Source organism: Loxodonta africana, chromosome 16, assembly GCF_030014295.1.
Source record: "Loxodonta africana isolate mLoxAfr1 chromosome 16, mLoxAfr1.hap2, whole genome shotgun sequence".
Taxonomy (NCBI): domain Eukaryota; kingdom Metazoa; phylum Chordata; class Mammalia; order Proboscidea; family Elephantidae; genus Loxodonta; species Loxodonta africana.
In genome coordinates this window covers 33,050,866-33,063,008 of record NC_087357.1, presented here as the reverse complement: position 1 = coordinate 33,063,008, position 12,143 = coordinate 33,050,866, and the positions used below count along the sequence as shown (strand labels likewise).

Genomic DNA, 12,143 nt, shown 5'->3' with positions numbered 1-12,143 from the left:
CCTATAAGGACGTGGGCTTGACATTCTGGTCTCTTAGAAGCCGGATGTGTTCTCAGGAAATCCAGGAGGGAACCTCTGAGGTTTTTGTGGGAATTGGGGATACAGGGATGGATACATACTTGCCTGTTTGTCTTGCCTCACCCTCCTAGCAGACACCCCCACGCAGCAGAAACCAGAATGATGAGGGGGAGGGGAAGATAAATACTGCTAGCCCCACCCCCTACCCAAACATCTTCCACTCCACACCTGCCTTAAACTCCCCATATCAAGATATGGCCCCAAGTAGATACAGGAGCTCCTGGAGTGTAGAAAGCAGTGGGGACCCCCTGGGTCCTATATAAGGTCCCTGGAGGCCCGCTGTCCACGTACCCAGCCAAAGTGGACATTACCTGGGATAGAACCAGCTCTGCCTCCCTCCAGCTAGATGTAAGAATCTCCCTGAGAGCTCAGAGAGAACCTGGTCAAGTGAGGTCCTGTCCTCAGATTGACACTGTGCCTCATACTTGATGAGAGGAAGGGTCTCCAGGGTGAGGGGGCAGCTTTGGCCTTCCAGCAGCTTCCCGACTACTGTGGATGGGTTTGAGAAAATAGGAAACTCACTGGAGTCTCCTACAGCTCAAGTACTCAGGCTGCAAATATGGCCCAGATACCTGCAGACACAGGCTGCTTTGGGTGCCATGGGGGGAGGGAGTCCTGGGTGCCTCCCTGCAATACAGGCCAACTTCCTGTTTGTGCCTGTGGGTGGGACTTTATGAGTCTAAGGGAAGCTTGGCCATGCCCCATGGGAGCCAGAACTGGCAGGCCTCCTCACCTGGGCTGACACCTACTCCAGTCAAGAGGGTGGCGCTGGTTCTGCTTGGGCAGCCCCAAGATGAAGTGGGGGGAGGGCTGTTTTGGTGAAACCCGAGACTTCTTTGTCTGTTCCCCAGGGATTTTCCCTGTTTGGGAAGTGGGCTGGGAGTGGACCAGACTGGGCTCCCTATGGAGCAGGGAAGGTGGCCCCGTCAAGCCCTATAGCCAGCTTAGTTAGGCGGCCAGTAGCTTAGCTCTCGGTCACGTGCTGCTCGCCCCTTCCCTAGGTTGAAAGCCAAGTTCAGGAAGCTGGTGAAGTCAGAGGCCAGAGGAGCAGCCTCGGGCCACTGTCCAGCTTCTGCTGGGTACTGGGTTGGCTCTTGAGGGGGTGCCGGGCAGACCACTCCCCTCCCTGGGTCGGGGGCGCGGCCTCAGCCGCCCCGCCCCGCTTCACCAGGCCGGGCCAGGCGGGCTCCCGGAGCCCTGAGCGGGCTTGGAAGCCGGCAGATCTGCCGCGCAGAGGTTCCCCCGCTGGAGCAGGCACCGGACTGGAGCTGGAGCGCGGTGCAGGTGGTGCTGGGTGAGTGGCGGGACTGCGGAGGTGTAGGAACTCCCGCCTCCAGCACATTCCTGCTCCGGAGCGAACTTTCCCCGTCCCGGAAAGCTGAGGGCTGGGGTGAAGAGGGGGGTCCCCACTCCATGGGGGACAGGCAAGGAACTCTGCACAAGGAGGCGAGACAGAAACTTGCACTGAGGGGCTCACACGCGTGCTACAGAGACACGCACGCACGTGGGACACGAACACACGTGCATTCAGGAAAGGAGGTGCCCAGTGGGTTACCCTTGCAGTCTCAGGGACAGCGCCACCGGCCCGCGAGGACCCCCCCCCCGGGCAGGGCACTCTCCTGTCGCGTACTTGGTAGGGGCGGGGGAGAGGGGCAGCCCGGTGAGCGCCGACGGGGGCGGACCGGGTGGGACGCATCGGGAGGTTCCAGCTTCCCCACCGCAGCCAGGTGAAGACTGAGACGTAAACAGGCGCCGAGCACGTGATTGTGCCATAGCCTTGTGGCTGTACTCCCCCGACTCCTGCCACTTGCAGGGACCCCCTCCCCAGGCCCGGGCGAGCTTACACGGTTCCACAATGGGCAGTATTCCATTCTACGCCTCGACCTTCGAGCGGTGATAAGCCCTCCCCCAGAAATGGGAGCACAACGCCCCCTAGAGCCGGGGTGGCACCGAATTGGAGACTGTTGGGCGGGGGTGGGATTAACTGGGCTCCTCGCCCTTCCTCCCCTGAACATATTCGTAGTGTTCCCATCCCTGAAGGTATGAGGGGGTACTCTCCTTGGTAGCAATGGACAGCTGCCCCCTACCGCCCGGTACTCCCATCCCAGGGAGCAACTGCTTGAGTGTCTGTGGATCCCCTTCCTACCACCCCATCCCCTCTGACAAGACTGGGAGTTCCTCCCCCGAATGGAGGAACAGAAATCCCACCCATGCAAGAGTGGAAGCCCCCCCACCCCCGCCAGAGAGCGCATGAGTATAAACAGCCCTTCATACCGACTGGGCCTACCCCCTCTAGCAGAAAGGAGTCCAAGCTCTCCCCGAGGGTGGTGGGCAGCGGTCCTCTGTCTCCCTCTCCGCCCCCACGCCGCCCCCCTACACACATGCTGAGCCCAGCTGCTGCTTGAGCTTCTGGGCAGACTGCCGGGAAGGGGTGGAGGCACTTGGTGTCCCTGGAGGCTGGGATCAGGAAAAGGCCAGACAAGGGGGTCTCTTCTGGGGAGGGGGCCTCAGGCTGTTCTTGTGAGGCAAAAGGTCTGGGATGAGCCTGAGGGTAGCTGGGCTGTGATTCCCTTTCCAGGGAAAAAGAAAAACAACCCTTTCCATAGAGCTAAAAATAGAGCCGAGAGCCGGCCAGGGCTGTGGCCTGGAAGGGGGGATGCTCTTTCCTGGGGCGGAGCCGAGCTCTGGCAGGCCTTGGCCCTGGGGGACAGGGAGGCCGTCCTTGCCCAGGGGTGCCAGCATCAGCTGACCTGACCAGGTCATAGAGACCCTTGAGGGAAAATCTGTGTGGAGGAATATGTTTGTAAAACATAATGTGTATGTGTAAAAAGTTGTCTGTGAGCAACTGTGAATAAGACTGTCAATGTCTGAAAGATCGTTAGGAGACTAAGTGTATTTATTTAAGATTTTGACTGGATGTGAAAGACTGCAAAACAAGGCGTGTGACAGTGTGCATCTGCGTGAATTGGCCTCAAAGATATGAGAAGAAGGAACGTGGGACCATGCGATGGATGAGACCGTGTGAGATTGTGGATGTGTGAGACTGAATGTGGGGAAGACCATGTAGGTGTTAAGAAGACTGTGTTTGTTTGCGAGAGGCTGAGGATTTTTGTGACCCTGGGAAAGGGAGTAGAATGTTGTTTGCCGTGAGGCTGGTGTAGGTTTGGACTGTAGGTTTGGACCGGTTCACCCCAGTGATTGTTGGGGGGCCAGGGGCCGCCTCTGTCCAAGCGTCTTTGCAAAGAGTTCCGAAGGAAGCTTGAGGAGAATGGAGCCGTGCCAGGGACAGACCTAGGCTCGCGAGGAGTGGGGAGTGGGGTAGGGACTCCCATGAAGGGAAGGGAGGGAATGTGTGGCTGGGTGTCTTCTCCAAACTGGACGCCAGGTGGAGCCGCCTCCGCAAATCCAAGTGTGCCGCCGGCGACCCACTGGGGGTGGGGCAGGCACCGGCCGAGCCTCGCCCCCAGACTTGTGCTGGGGTGCAGGACCCCGGCAGACCGGGAAGGGGGCATCTGACCCTAGGCCTCCCCGTATGGACTCTGAAGCTGGAGAGTGTGTCTTGGGGAGAGGCTCCGACTAGCGAAGCGGAGGGGGAGGGGCAGCCGCCGCCGCGCCGGGCCCTTTGTGCTCAAACAATGACCAGCTGCCGCCGGGCCCGGGGCCCTGGTTGAGGGGGAGAGGGTGACCCGCTGCCGCCGAGTCCTGAGCCCCCGAGCCCACGGACACTAGTCCTCGGTGGGAGAGAGCCTGGCTCCCGCCGTGCAGGTCCCGCGTGCGCCGGACACGCGTGACGTGAAGGTTCTTGCGCGTGTCCGCGCCCGGGGGCGGGGCCGCCCTCGGACCCCTCCCCGCGCCGCCCCGCCCCGCCCACTCGGGCCGACGGGGGCTGGCCCGGGCCGGGGGGCGCCGCGGAGGCGGGGCCGGGCCGGCCGGGCGGCTCCGAGTGGCCGGCGCGCGGGCTGGAGCGGGGCTGCGCGCCTGTGGAGCGCTGGGGGCGGCTCAGGGCTGAGCATGGAGCAGCGCAGCGGAGGTGAGGGGGGTCGCATCCGGGAGGCGACGTGGGGCGCCCCCACCTTCTGCACGCTGGAGGGCCAGTGGGGGGCCGGCAATCCGCAGCTGCCCAGACTTTATGGAAGGGGGGGCGCTCTTTTGGACTCTTGAGGGTGGGTCGGAGGCTCCTGGCTTCCTGTCGCGGAATGAGAACTCGTGATCCCAGACTTGATCCCGCTTCACTGCTCCCGGGAGTTTGGGTGGGGGGAGACTTTCCCCAACTCCGCAGCCCCCAAAACTGAGGTCTGTGGGAGCCTGGACCTTGGCCAAACCCCCCCCCCGGCTCTGGCTGAGCGCCCTGTCCCCCCGCCCCAGCCAGTCCCTTGCCCACTGAGCGGGGGCTTCCCGTGCCACAGAGATTTCCCAGGGAGCAGTTGGAGGGCGAGGGGTTCCCTTTTCCCACAGCCACAAACGCATTTCTCAAAATGGAGCCTCCACTTGCCCCTCCTTCTCTCTCGGCTCCAAGAGCGGGAGCCCAGGCTGGCTGGGCCTGGCTTTGCAGACGCCTGGCTCTGGCTCCCCGGGCGTCTGGCTCTCGGGGCCCAGCTTTGTTTCTGACCTCAGTTTTAGGGCCCTGGCTCACTGGGCCTGCCGGGCTCCTTGTGTGCCGGACCCTCCGGGCCTCTCCGAGTCTTTGTCTCATGTGTTTGAGGTACCCGTCTTTCTTTCTCTGAGGCCGTCTCCTCCCCTCAGTTTTCATTTTCTCTGTGCTCACTAAAGTGGAGAAATGCTCGCCCCACTTGGCCCCCTAAGAAGCCCCTTCCCACTGATATCCTCTTGCCCTGGGGTGGTCCGGCAGGAGAGGGAGGAATTGAAGGAGAGGAGGGGGTGTTCTTTCTGCCTTACTCGGCCTGGACTTGTGGGATGCTCTCACCCCGGGCTTTCCAAAGGGGCCTATGATTTCAGCCCGAACGACACTGATCCCCAGCTCCCAGCCCCTCTCCCCTTGGTCCGGTCACCTTCCTGGCCTCCAGGGTCTTTTGACTTGGGTGTGGAAGAGAGGAATGAACTTAAAGAGCACAAGCAAGAAAGATGGGGACCAGGTTAGGGAAAGGAGTGGGATAATGTGTGTCTCACCTCTCCCTGCATTCCAGAGAGGGAAGAAAACAGGCTCCCACTCACCCAGTTGGCCCTGCATGCCACTCAGGCACCCACCCACTCCCACACAGGCTCGTATTCACACACAGTCCTTTGTACACACCTTTCTGTTCACACACATCTTATTCATCCACATGTGTAGGATATACAGATGAGTTTACACGTAAGTTCATACATATTCATGTATATGTGAATGTACTGATAACATCTGTTCAAATGTAATTCTCTTATATAGTCACTCATATTAAAATCAGTGGTATATACATATATATATATATATATATATGGGGCAGTTCTACTCTGTCCTGTAGGGCCGCTAGGAGTCGGAATCGACTCCATGGCACTGGGTTTGGTTTTTGGTTTATACCTATGCATTCATAACTTTTACATACTTTCTAATAGTGGCATAGTGGTTAAGAGCTAAGCTGCTAACCAAAAGGTCGACAGTTTGAATCCACTAGCCACTCCTTGGAAACACTGTGGGGCAGTTTTCTGTCACATGAGGTCGCTGTGAGTTGGAATTGACTCTACAGCAATGGGTTTGGTTTGGTTTCAGATTTACCCATATATACTCTTGTAAGATGTACACATGAATTCACACATTATTCATGTCTGTACATACGAGGGAAATCCTGGTGGCGTAGTGGTTAAGAGCTTTGGCTGCTAACCAAAAGGTCGGCAGTTCAAATCCACCAGGCGCTCCTTGGAAACTATGGAGCAGTTCTCTGTCCTATAGCGTCGCTATGAGCCAGAATCAACTCGGCAGTGTTTTTGTTTTTGTTTTTTTTTAATACATATGAGTATACTGACTATCCAGATGTTATATACTGTCACATACACTTATTCATGATGTTTTCTGACAGATTTTCACTCATATATACACACAGTGTTCATTTTCCTCCTCCTATGCATTTTTTTTTTTTTTTATGCATATAGTCGGAAACCCTGGTTGCACAATGGTTAAGAGCTTAACTGCTAATCAAAAGGTCAGCAGTTCAGATCCACCAGCTGCTCCTTGGAAACCCTATGGGGCAGTTCTACTCAGTCCTTCGGGGTCACTATGAATTAGAATCAACTCAATGGCAATGGGTTTGGTTTTTGTTCTTGGTCGTGCACATAGTTAAGGAGCTCTGGTGGCGTGGTGGTTAAGTGCTTGGCTGCCAACTGAAAGGTTGGTGGTTCAAATCCACCAGCCACTCCTTGAGAGAAAGATGTGGCAGTCTGCTTCTGTAAAGATTACCCACTGCCATTGAGTAGATTCCTACTTACAGCAACCCTATAGGACAGAGTAGAACTGCTCTGTAGGTTTCCAAAGCTGTAAATCTTACCAGAAGCAGACTGTAAATATTACAGCCTTGGAAACCCTATAAGGCAGTCAACTCCACGGCGACAAATTTGAGGACAAGTTATGCATATAGTCACATATACACCAGTAGATGCACACATTCCTGCTCCCACACAACCCTGTCCACTTCTTGGCCCCTGCTCTATATGATGACTTCAGCAGATGCCTAAGCTCTGGTCATCTGCCTCAGGACTGAGGAGGGAGTTCCGGGTGGAGGCTTGCTGTCCCCTCCCAGGAAGGAGTAGGGCCTGGGGAGGTGGAGCCCTTTTCTCTGGACTCCAGGGAAGTGAGATTCTGGAGCAGCTGCCAGAGGTGAGGCTGGGGCCTTTGGCTTGAAGAATTTGTTGGAGGAGGCCCTTCTATCTTCATACTCTCGGGGTTACTTTGGGAAACTCGCTAACACTGGAAGGTTTCATAGAGGTTGGCAGTGGGGCAGGGACTTTGTAGGCTTCTTTAGGCCTGATTGGGTATGGGGAGGCTAGGAGTTGTCATGGAAACAAGTGTGAGCCTGCATCCACCTCTGGGAGGCAAGAGACCCCAGAGGGCACCTGTGGACTCCCTAAGAACTCTGGGTTTCTTGTTTGGCAGGCTCCACCCTTGCTGCCTCTCTGTCTAGGAGAAACTGAGGTCCAGCTGGGGGAGGCTGGGCACTGCCTGGCCTTGGCTGTTTGTTCTCTAATTACCATCTGAGTTGCTTATGGTGTCCCTGAGGTTGTCTTTGCCCAGACTGCCCTGTAATGAGGTTACCTGTCCCAGGGGACTAGGGACCTGTGCTGGGAGCTTGTAGGGAGGGCTTCTTCCTTGAGCCCTGGCCCCTATGTGGGGGTATGGGTTTGGGCTTGGGCCTTGACCTGGGCCTTTGCTGCTAAGGGGCCCTGCATGGAACCACCCAGGCTTCCCATCTTCCTCATCATCTCTGCTCAGTGGACTCAATCCTCACCCCTGTCCAGATAAAGTTTGCAGTGATCTGAGGCCCAGGGAGAATTGAGGTTCATGCCAATGCATTAAAGGGGAGCTTTGGTCGGGGATCAGGGCTTGTTATTGGCTGCGCCGTTTGGCCTGGGACAAGGGCTCAGGAGAGGGCTTCAGACCCTGGTATAGGGAGGGGGCTCAAGGTTAATGTAGGGAGGGACTCTGATACCATGACCCTGCTCACAGGTTGCCCCGGAGGCCCTTGGCCAGGCCTGAGCCTCTGCTACCATGGCTATTGTGCAGACTCTGCCGGTGCCACTGGAGCCCACCCCTGAGGCCGCCACTGCCCCACAAACTCCAGCCATGGGCAGCGTGAGCAGCCTCATCTCAGGCCGTCCCTGCCCAGGGGGGCCAGCTCCTCCCCGCCACCACGGCCCCCCTGGTCCCACCTTCTTCCGCCAGCAAGATGGTCTGCTACGGGGTGGCTATGGGGCACAGGAGCCACTATGCCCAGATGTACCCCCCAGGAAGGCTGTCCCTGGCACGAGTTTCACCTATATCAATGAGGACTTCCGGACAGAGTCACCCCCCAGCCCCAGCAGTGATGTTGAGGATGCGCGAGAGCAGCGGGCACACAATGCCCACCTCCGTGGCCCCCCGCCAAAGCTCATCCCTGTCTCTGGAAAGCTGGAGAAGGTGAGGACCAGCCCTTCCTGTGGGGCAGGGTGGAGACAGGAGTCCCCTGGGGAAGCTGGAATTTGGAGGCCTGTTTGGAGGAAAGAGTGTGGCCTACAGATTCACCAGACTTGGGTTCTAACCCCAGCTCTGCCTCGTTGTAGCTGTATAACCTCAGGAAAGTTGCTTACCCTCTCTGAGCCTCTGTTCCAGTATCTGTAAACTGGTAATAATAGGTCAGCCTGAGTAAGGTTGTTCTAAGAATCTTTACAATGTATGTAAAGTGCACAGTGTAGCGCTTCGCACACAGCATGTACTCAATAAATGTTAGCTGCTTAAATCACTGTTATTACAAGTATGTGTTTGACTTTGGGCAAGGCCTTTAGCCTTGCTGAGCCTCCATTTCCTCATCTGTAATATGGGGATAGTGGTATTTTGCTTGAATGGCTGTTGTAATGATTAGAGATGAACCTTTTTAAAATTGCTTGACAAAAAGCTGACACTCAGTAGGCCCTCAGCTGATAGTAAACCAAAAACCAAACCCGTTGCTGTCGAGTTGTAGAGACCCTACAGGACAGAGTAGAACTGCCCCATTGTGTTTCCAAGGAGCAGCTGATGGATTCGAACTGTCAACCTTTTGGTTAGCAGTTGAGCTCTTAACCACTGCCCTACCAGGTGATGTTTGCAATTGCTATTAATGTGTGGGGATTGGGACCCCAGGTGGGAGGACAGGGACTATGATAAGGGCTTGGAAAGACTGGGCAGCTCATCCCCAGTGTTACATGGCTACCTCATTTCAGAACATGGAGAAAATCCTGATCCGCCCAACAGCCTTCAAGCCAGTGCTGCCCAAACCTCGAGGGGCACCATCCCTACCTAGCTTCCTGGGTCCTCGGGCCTCTGGGCTGTCTGGGAGCCAAGGGAGCCTGACACAGCTGTTTGGGGGCCCTGCCTCCTCCTCCTCCTCTTCCTCTTCCTCGGCTGCCGACAAGCCCCTGGCACTGAGTGGCTGGGCCAGCGGCTGCCCGTCCGGAACACTGTCCGACTCTGGCCGAAACTCATTGTCCAGCCTGCCCACCTACAGCACCGGGGGTGCTGAGGCGGCCACCAACTCTCCAGGTGGACACCTGCCCTCCCATGGCCCTGGGCGGGGGCCACTGTCTGGGCCAGCCCGAGGGGCCCCTGCTGGGCCCTCCCATTCAGACAGTGGTCGGTCCTCCTCCAGCAAGAGCACGGGCTCCTTGGGGGGCCGCATGGCTGGGGGCCTCTTGGGCAGCGGTCCCCGGGCCTCCCCTGACAGTAGTTCCTGTGGGGAGCGCTCCCCACCACCCCCGCCCCCTCCACCGCCTTCTGATGAGGCCCTGCTGCACTGTGTCCTGGAAGGAAAGCTCCGTGATCGCGATCGCGAGGCAGAGTTGCAGCAGCTGCGGGACAGTCTGGATGAGAGCGAGGTAACCGTGTGCCAGGTGCGGTCAGCGGTGATCGTGAGGGGTGGCGTGGCAGAGCAGCGGAGGTGCTGGGAATGAATACAAGGAGCATTTCCATGGGTGCTGGGGGGGGGGTTGTTGGGCAGCTGTTGTTGTGACCCCACCCCCACCCCAGCTGTCTGACCTTACCTGTAAAGTGGTAAGGCGTCAGGTTGCATGGATTCAAATCCAGCACCACCATTCACTATCTGTTGGGCTTGACCAAGCCACTTAGCCTTACTGAGCCTCAGTTTCCTCATCTATAAATGGGGTATTTCTGGCTTCATAGGATTGTTATGAAGATTAAATAAGGCAAATGGTATAAAGTGCTTAGAATGATGCCTGGCAGCTAAGAAGTGCTGTATTAAGCGTCTGCTAATTAATAGTATTGTTGTTATTTCTATTATTATTATAAAAGGTAGTTATTATTGCCATAGTTTTTATTAATAGGATTGACCCTCCCTGAGCTCAGGCCAGGGGCCCATCAGAGCAGTCAGTGAGTGGGGTGTTGGGGCAGACAGAATCGAGGTCTGGGGAGCCGTCCAGGACCCAGGTCTGCCTTCTCACCCACAGGCGTATGAGGATCGGCAGCGGCACTGGCAGCGGGAGCGCGAGGCCCTGCGAGAGGACTCTGCGGCCCAGGCACAGCAGGCAGCACAGCGGGCCCAGCGGGCCCAGCAGCTGCTACAGCTGCAGGTGTTCCAGCTGCAGCAGGAGAAGCGGCAGTTGCAGGATGACTTTGCGCAGCTGCTGCAGGAGCGCGAGCAGCTGGAACGGCGCTGTGCCACCTTCGAGCGGGAGCAGCGGGAGCTCGGGCCACGGCTGGAGGAGACCAAGTGGGAGGTGGGCCAGATTGGGAGGAATAGGGAGCAGGGGCACAAAGGTCACACACCCCCTCAGCCTGCCACCACAGAAGGCCTCCCCTTCCTCCCTCTGTGTGAAGAGGACTTTCTGGGTGGAGGTCTCCTCATGGGTCTGGTCTAGCACCTAGATCCATGTCCTAGCTACCTCCTAACCGATAACAATGTAATGCTTGCTTCATACTGGGCGCTATTCTAAGCATGTTACCTGGGATGCTTCATTTAATCCTCACAACAACCCTATGAGGTGGGTGCTCTTAATAACTGCATTTTAATAGATGAAGAAACAGGCCCAGAAAGGCTAGAGTCCAAAATCACACCTAGCAAGTGGCCAAGCTGAGATTTGAACCCAGGCAGTTTGGCTCTGATCTCTGCGCTCCTAACCAGTACACTGTACCGCCTCTCAACCGGCAATGTGGTCACTGCCCTCACATGCTCCCACTCCTGCAACTCTTGCCACCCCAGTCCTCAGGCAGGGCTAGGCAGTGCAGTGTTTGCACAGTGTGTCATGATTTAAAGACATTAGTGTTGAAGGACAAAGATCTGGATCTGTTCTCTAGGTCAGCCATTTACTAGCTATATGACCTTGGACATGTTACTACACTTGCCTCAGTGTCTGCATCTGTAAAATGGGATAATGATTGAACCTCCTCGTCCCCAAATTCCCAGCATGATGCTCAGGGCCTGATCCTCAGGGAGATCCCTTCTCACCATCGTTCCTGACCACCTCCTCCTCCCCCAACCCAGGTGTGCCAGAAATCAGGCGAGATCTCTCTGCTGAAGCAGCAGCTGAAGGAGTCTCAGGCAGAGCTGGTACAGAAGGGCAGTGAGCTGGTGGCCCTGCGGGTCGCACTGCGAGAGACCCGTGCTGCACTGCGGGTCAGTGAGGGCCGGGCACGGGGCCTCCAGGAAGCAGCCCGGGCACGGGAGCTGGAGCTGGAAGCCTGTTCCCAGGAGCTACAGCGACATCGCCAGGAAGCAGAGCGTCTGCGGGAGAAAGCTGGGCAGTTGGATGCTGAGGTGGCCGGACTCCGGGACCCCCCCGTGCCACCTGCCACTGCTGACCCCTTCCTCCTGGCAGAGAGTGATGAGGCCAAGGCACAGCGGGCAGCAGCTGGGGTAGGGGGCAGCCTGCGGGCCCAGGTGGAGCGGCTGCGGGCAGAGCTGCAGCAGGAGCGGCGGCGGGGCGAGGAGCAGCGGGACAACTTCGAGGGGGAGCGACAGGCCTGGCAGGCAGAGAAGGAGCAGGTGATCCGCTACCAGAAGCAGCTGCAGCACAACTACATCCAGATGTACCGGCGCAACCGGCAGCTGGAACAGGAGCTGCAGCAGCTCAGCCTGGAGCTGGAGGCCCGGGAGCTCGCTGACCTGGGGCTGGCCGAGCCGGCCCCCTGCATCTGCCTGGAGGAGATCACCGCTACTGAAATCTAGGGCCCTTGGCATCCAACCCTGCAGGGAGCTCTGCTGAAGGGTGGCAGCAACCTCCTATTCACTCAGGCCCCTAGGTCCGCTGAGGGCCCCAGAGCGACTTGCCCCGGGGATCCAGGCCTCTGGGGTGCTGCCAGGAAGTTGGGGTAGCCCTGTGGCTTGGAGGAGCAAGATCAGACCCCTTGAAGGTCCCTGCATTTATTGTCACCCAGAGGCTCCTTCTCAGTCTAC

At 57.4% G+C, this 12,143-nt stretch overlaps 1 protein-coding gene across 3 annotated transcripts; it reads left to right on the top strand.

Moving 5' to 3' along the window:
• Positions 1–1,254: 1,254 nt before the first annotated feature.
• On the top strand, positions 1,255–12,133 carry LZTS2 (leucine zipper tumor suppressor 2). 3 transcript variants are annotated; one of them, XM_010589056.3, is made up of 5 exons: positions 1,255–1,372; positions 7,730–8,179; positions 8,959–9,609; positions 10,198–10,467; positions 11,232–12,133. In XM_010589056.3, exons 2-5 carry the CDS (start codon positions 7,772–7,774, stop codon positions 11,913–11,915), a joined length of 2,013 nt encoding a protein of 670 aa, XP_010587358.1. In that variant the 5' UTR covers positions 1,255–1,372; positions 7,730–7,771; the 3' UTR covers positions 11,916–12,133. The 3 variants fall into 3 exon arrangements, with proteins under 3 accessions (XP_010587358.1, XP_010587360.1, XP_023402580.1); XM_010589058.3 differs by lacking the exon at positions 1,255–1,372 and adding an exon at positions 3,999–4,108; XM_023546812.2 differs by lacking the exon at positions 1,255–1,372 and having other exon boundaries at positions 5,509–8,179.
• Positions 12,134–12,143: the final 10 nt, after the last annotated feature.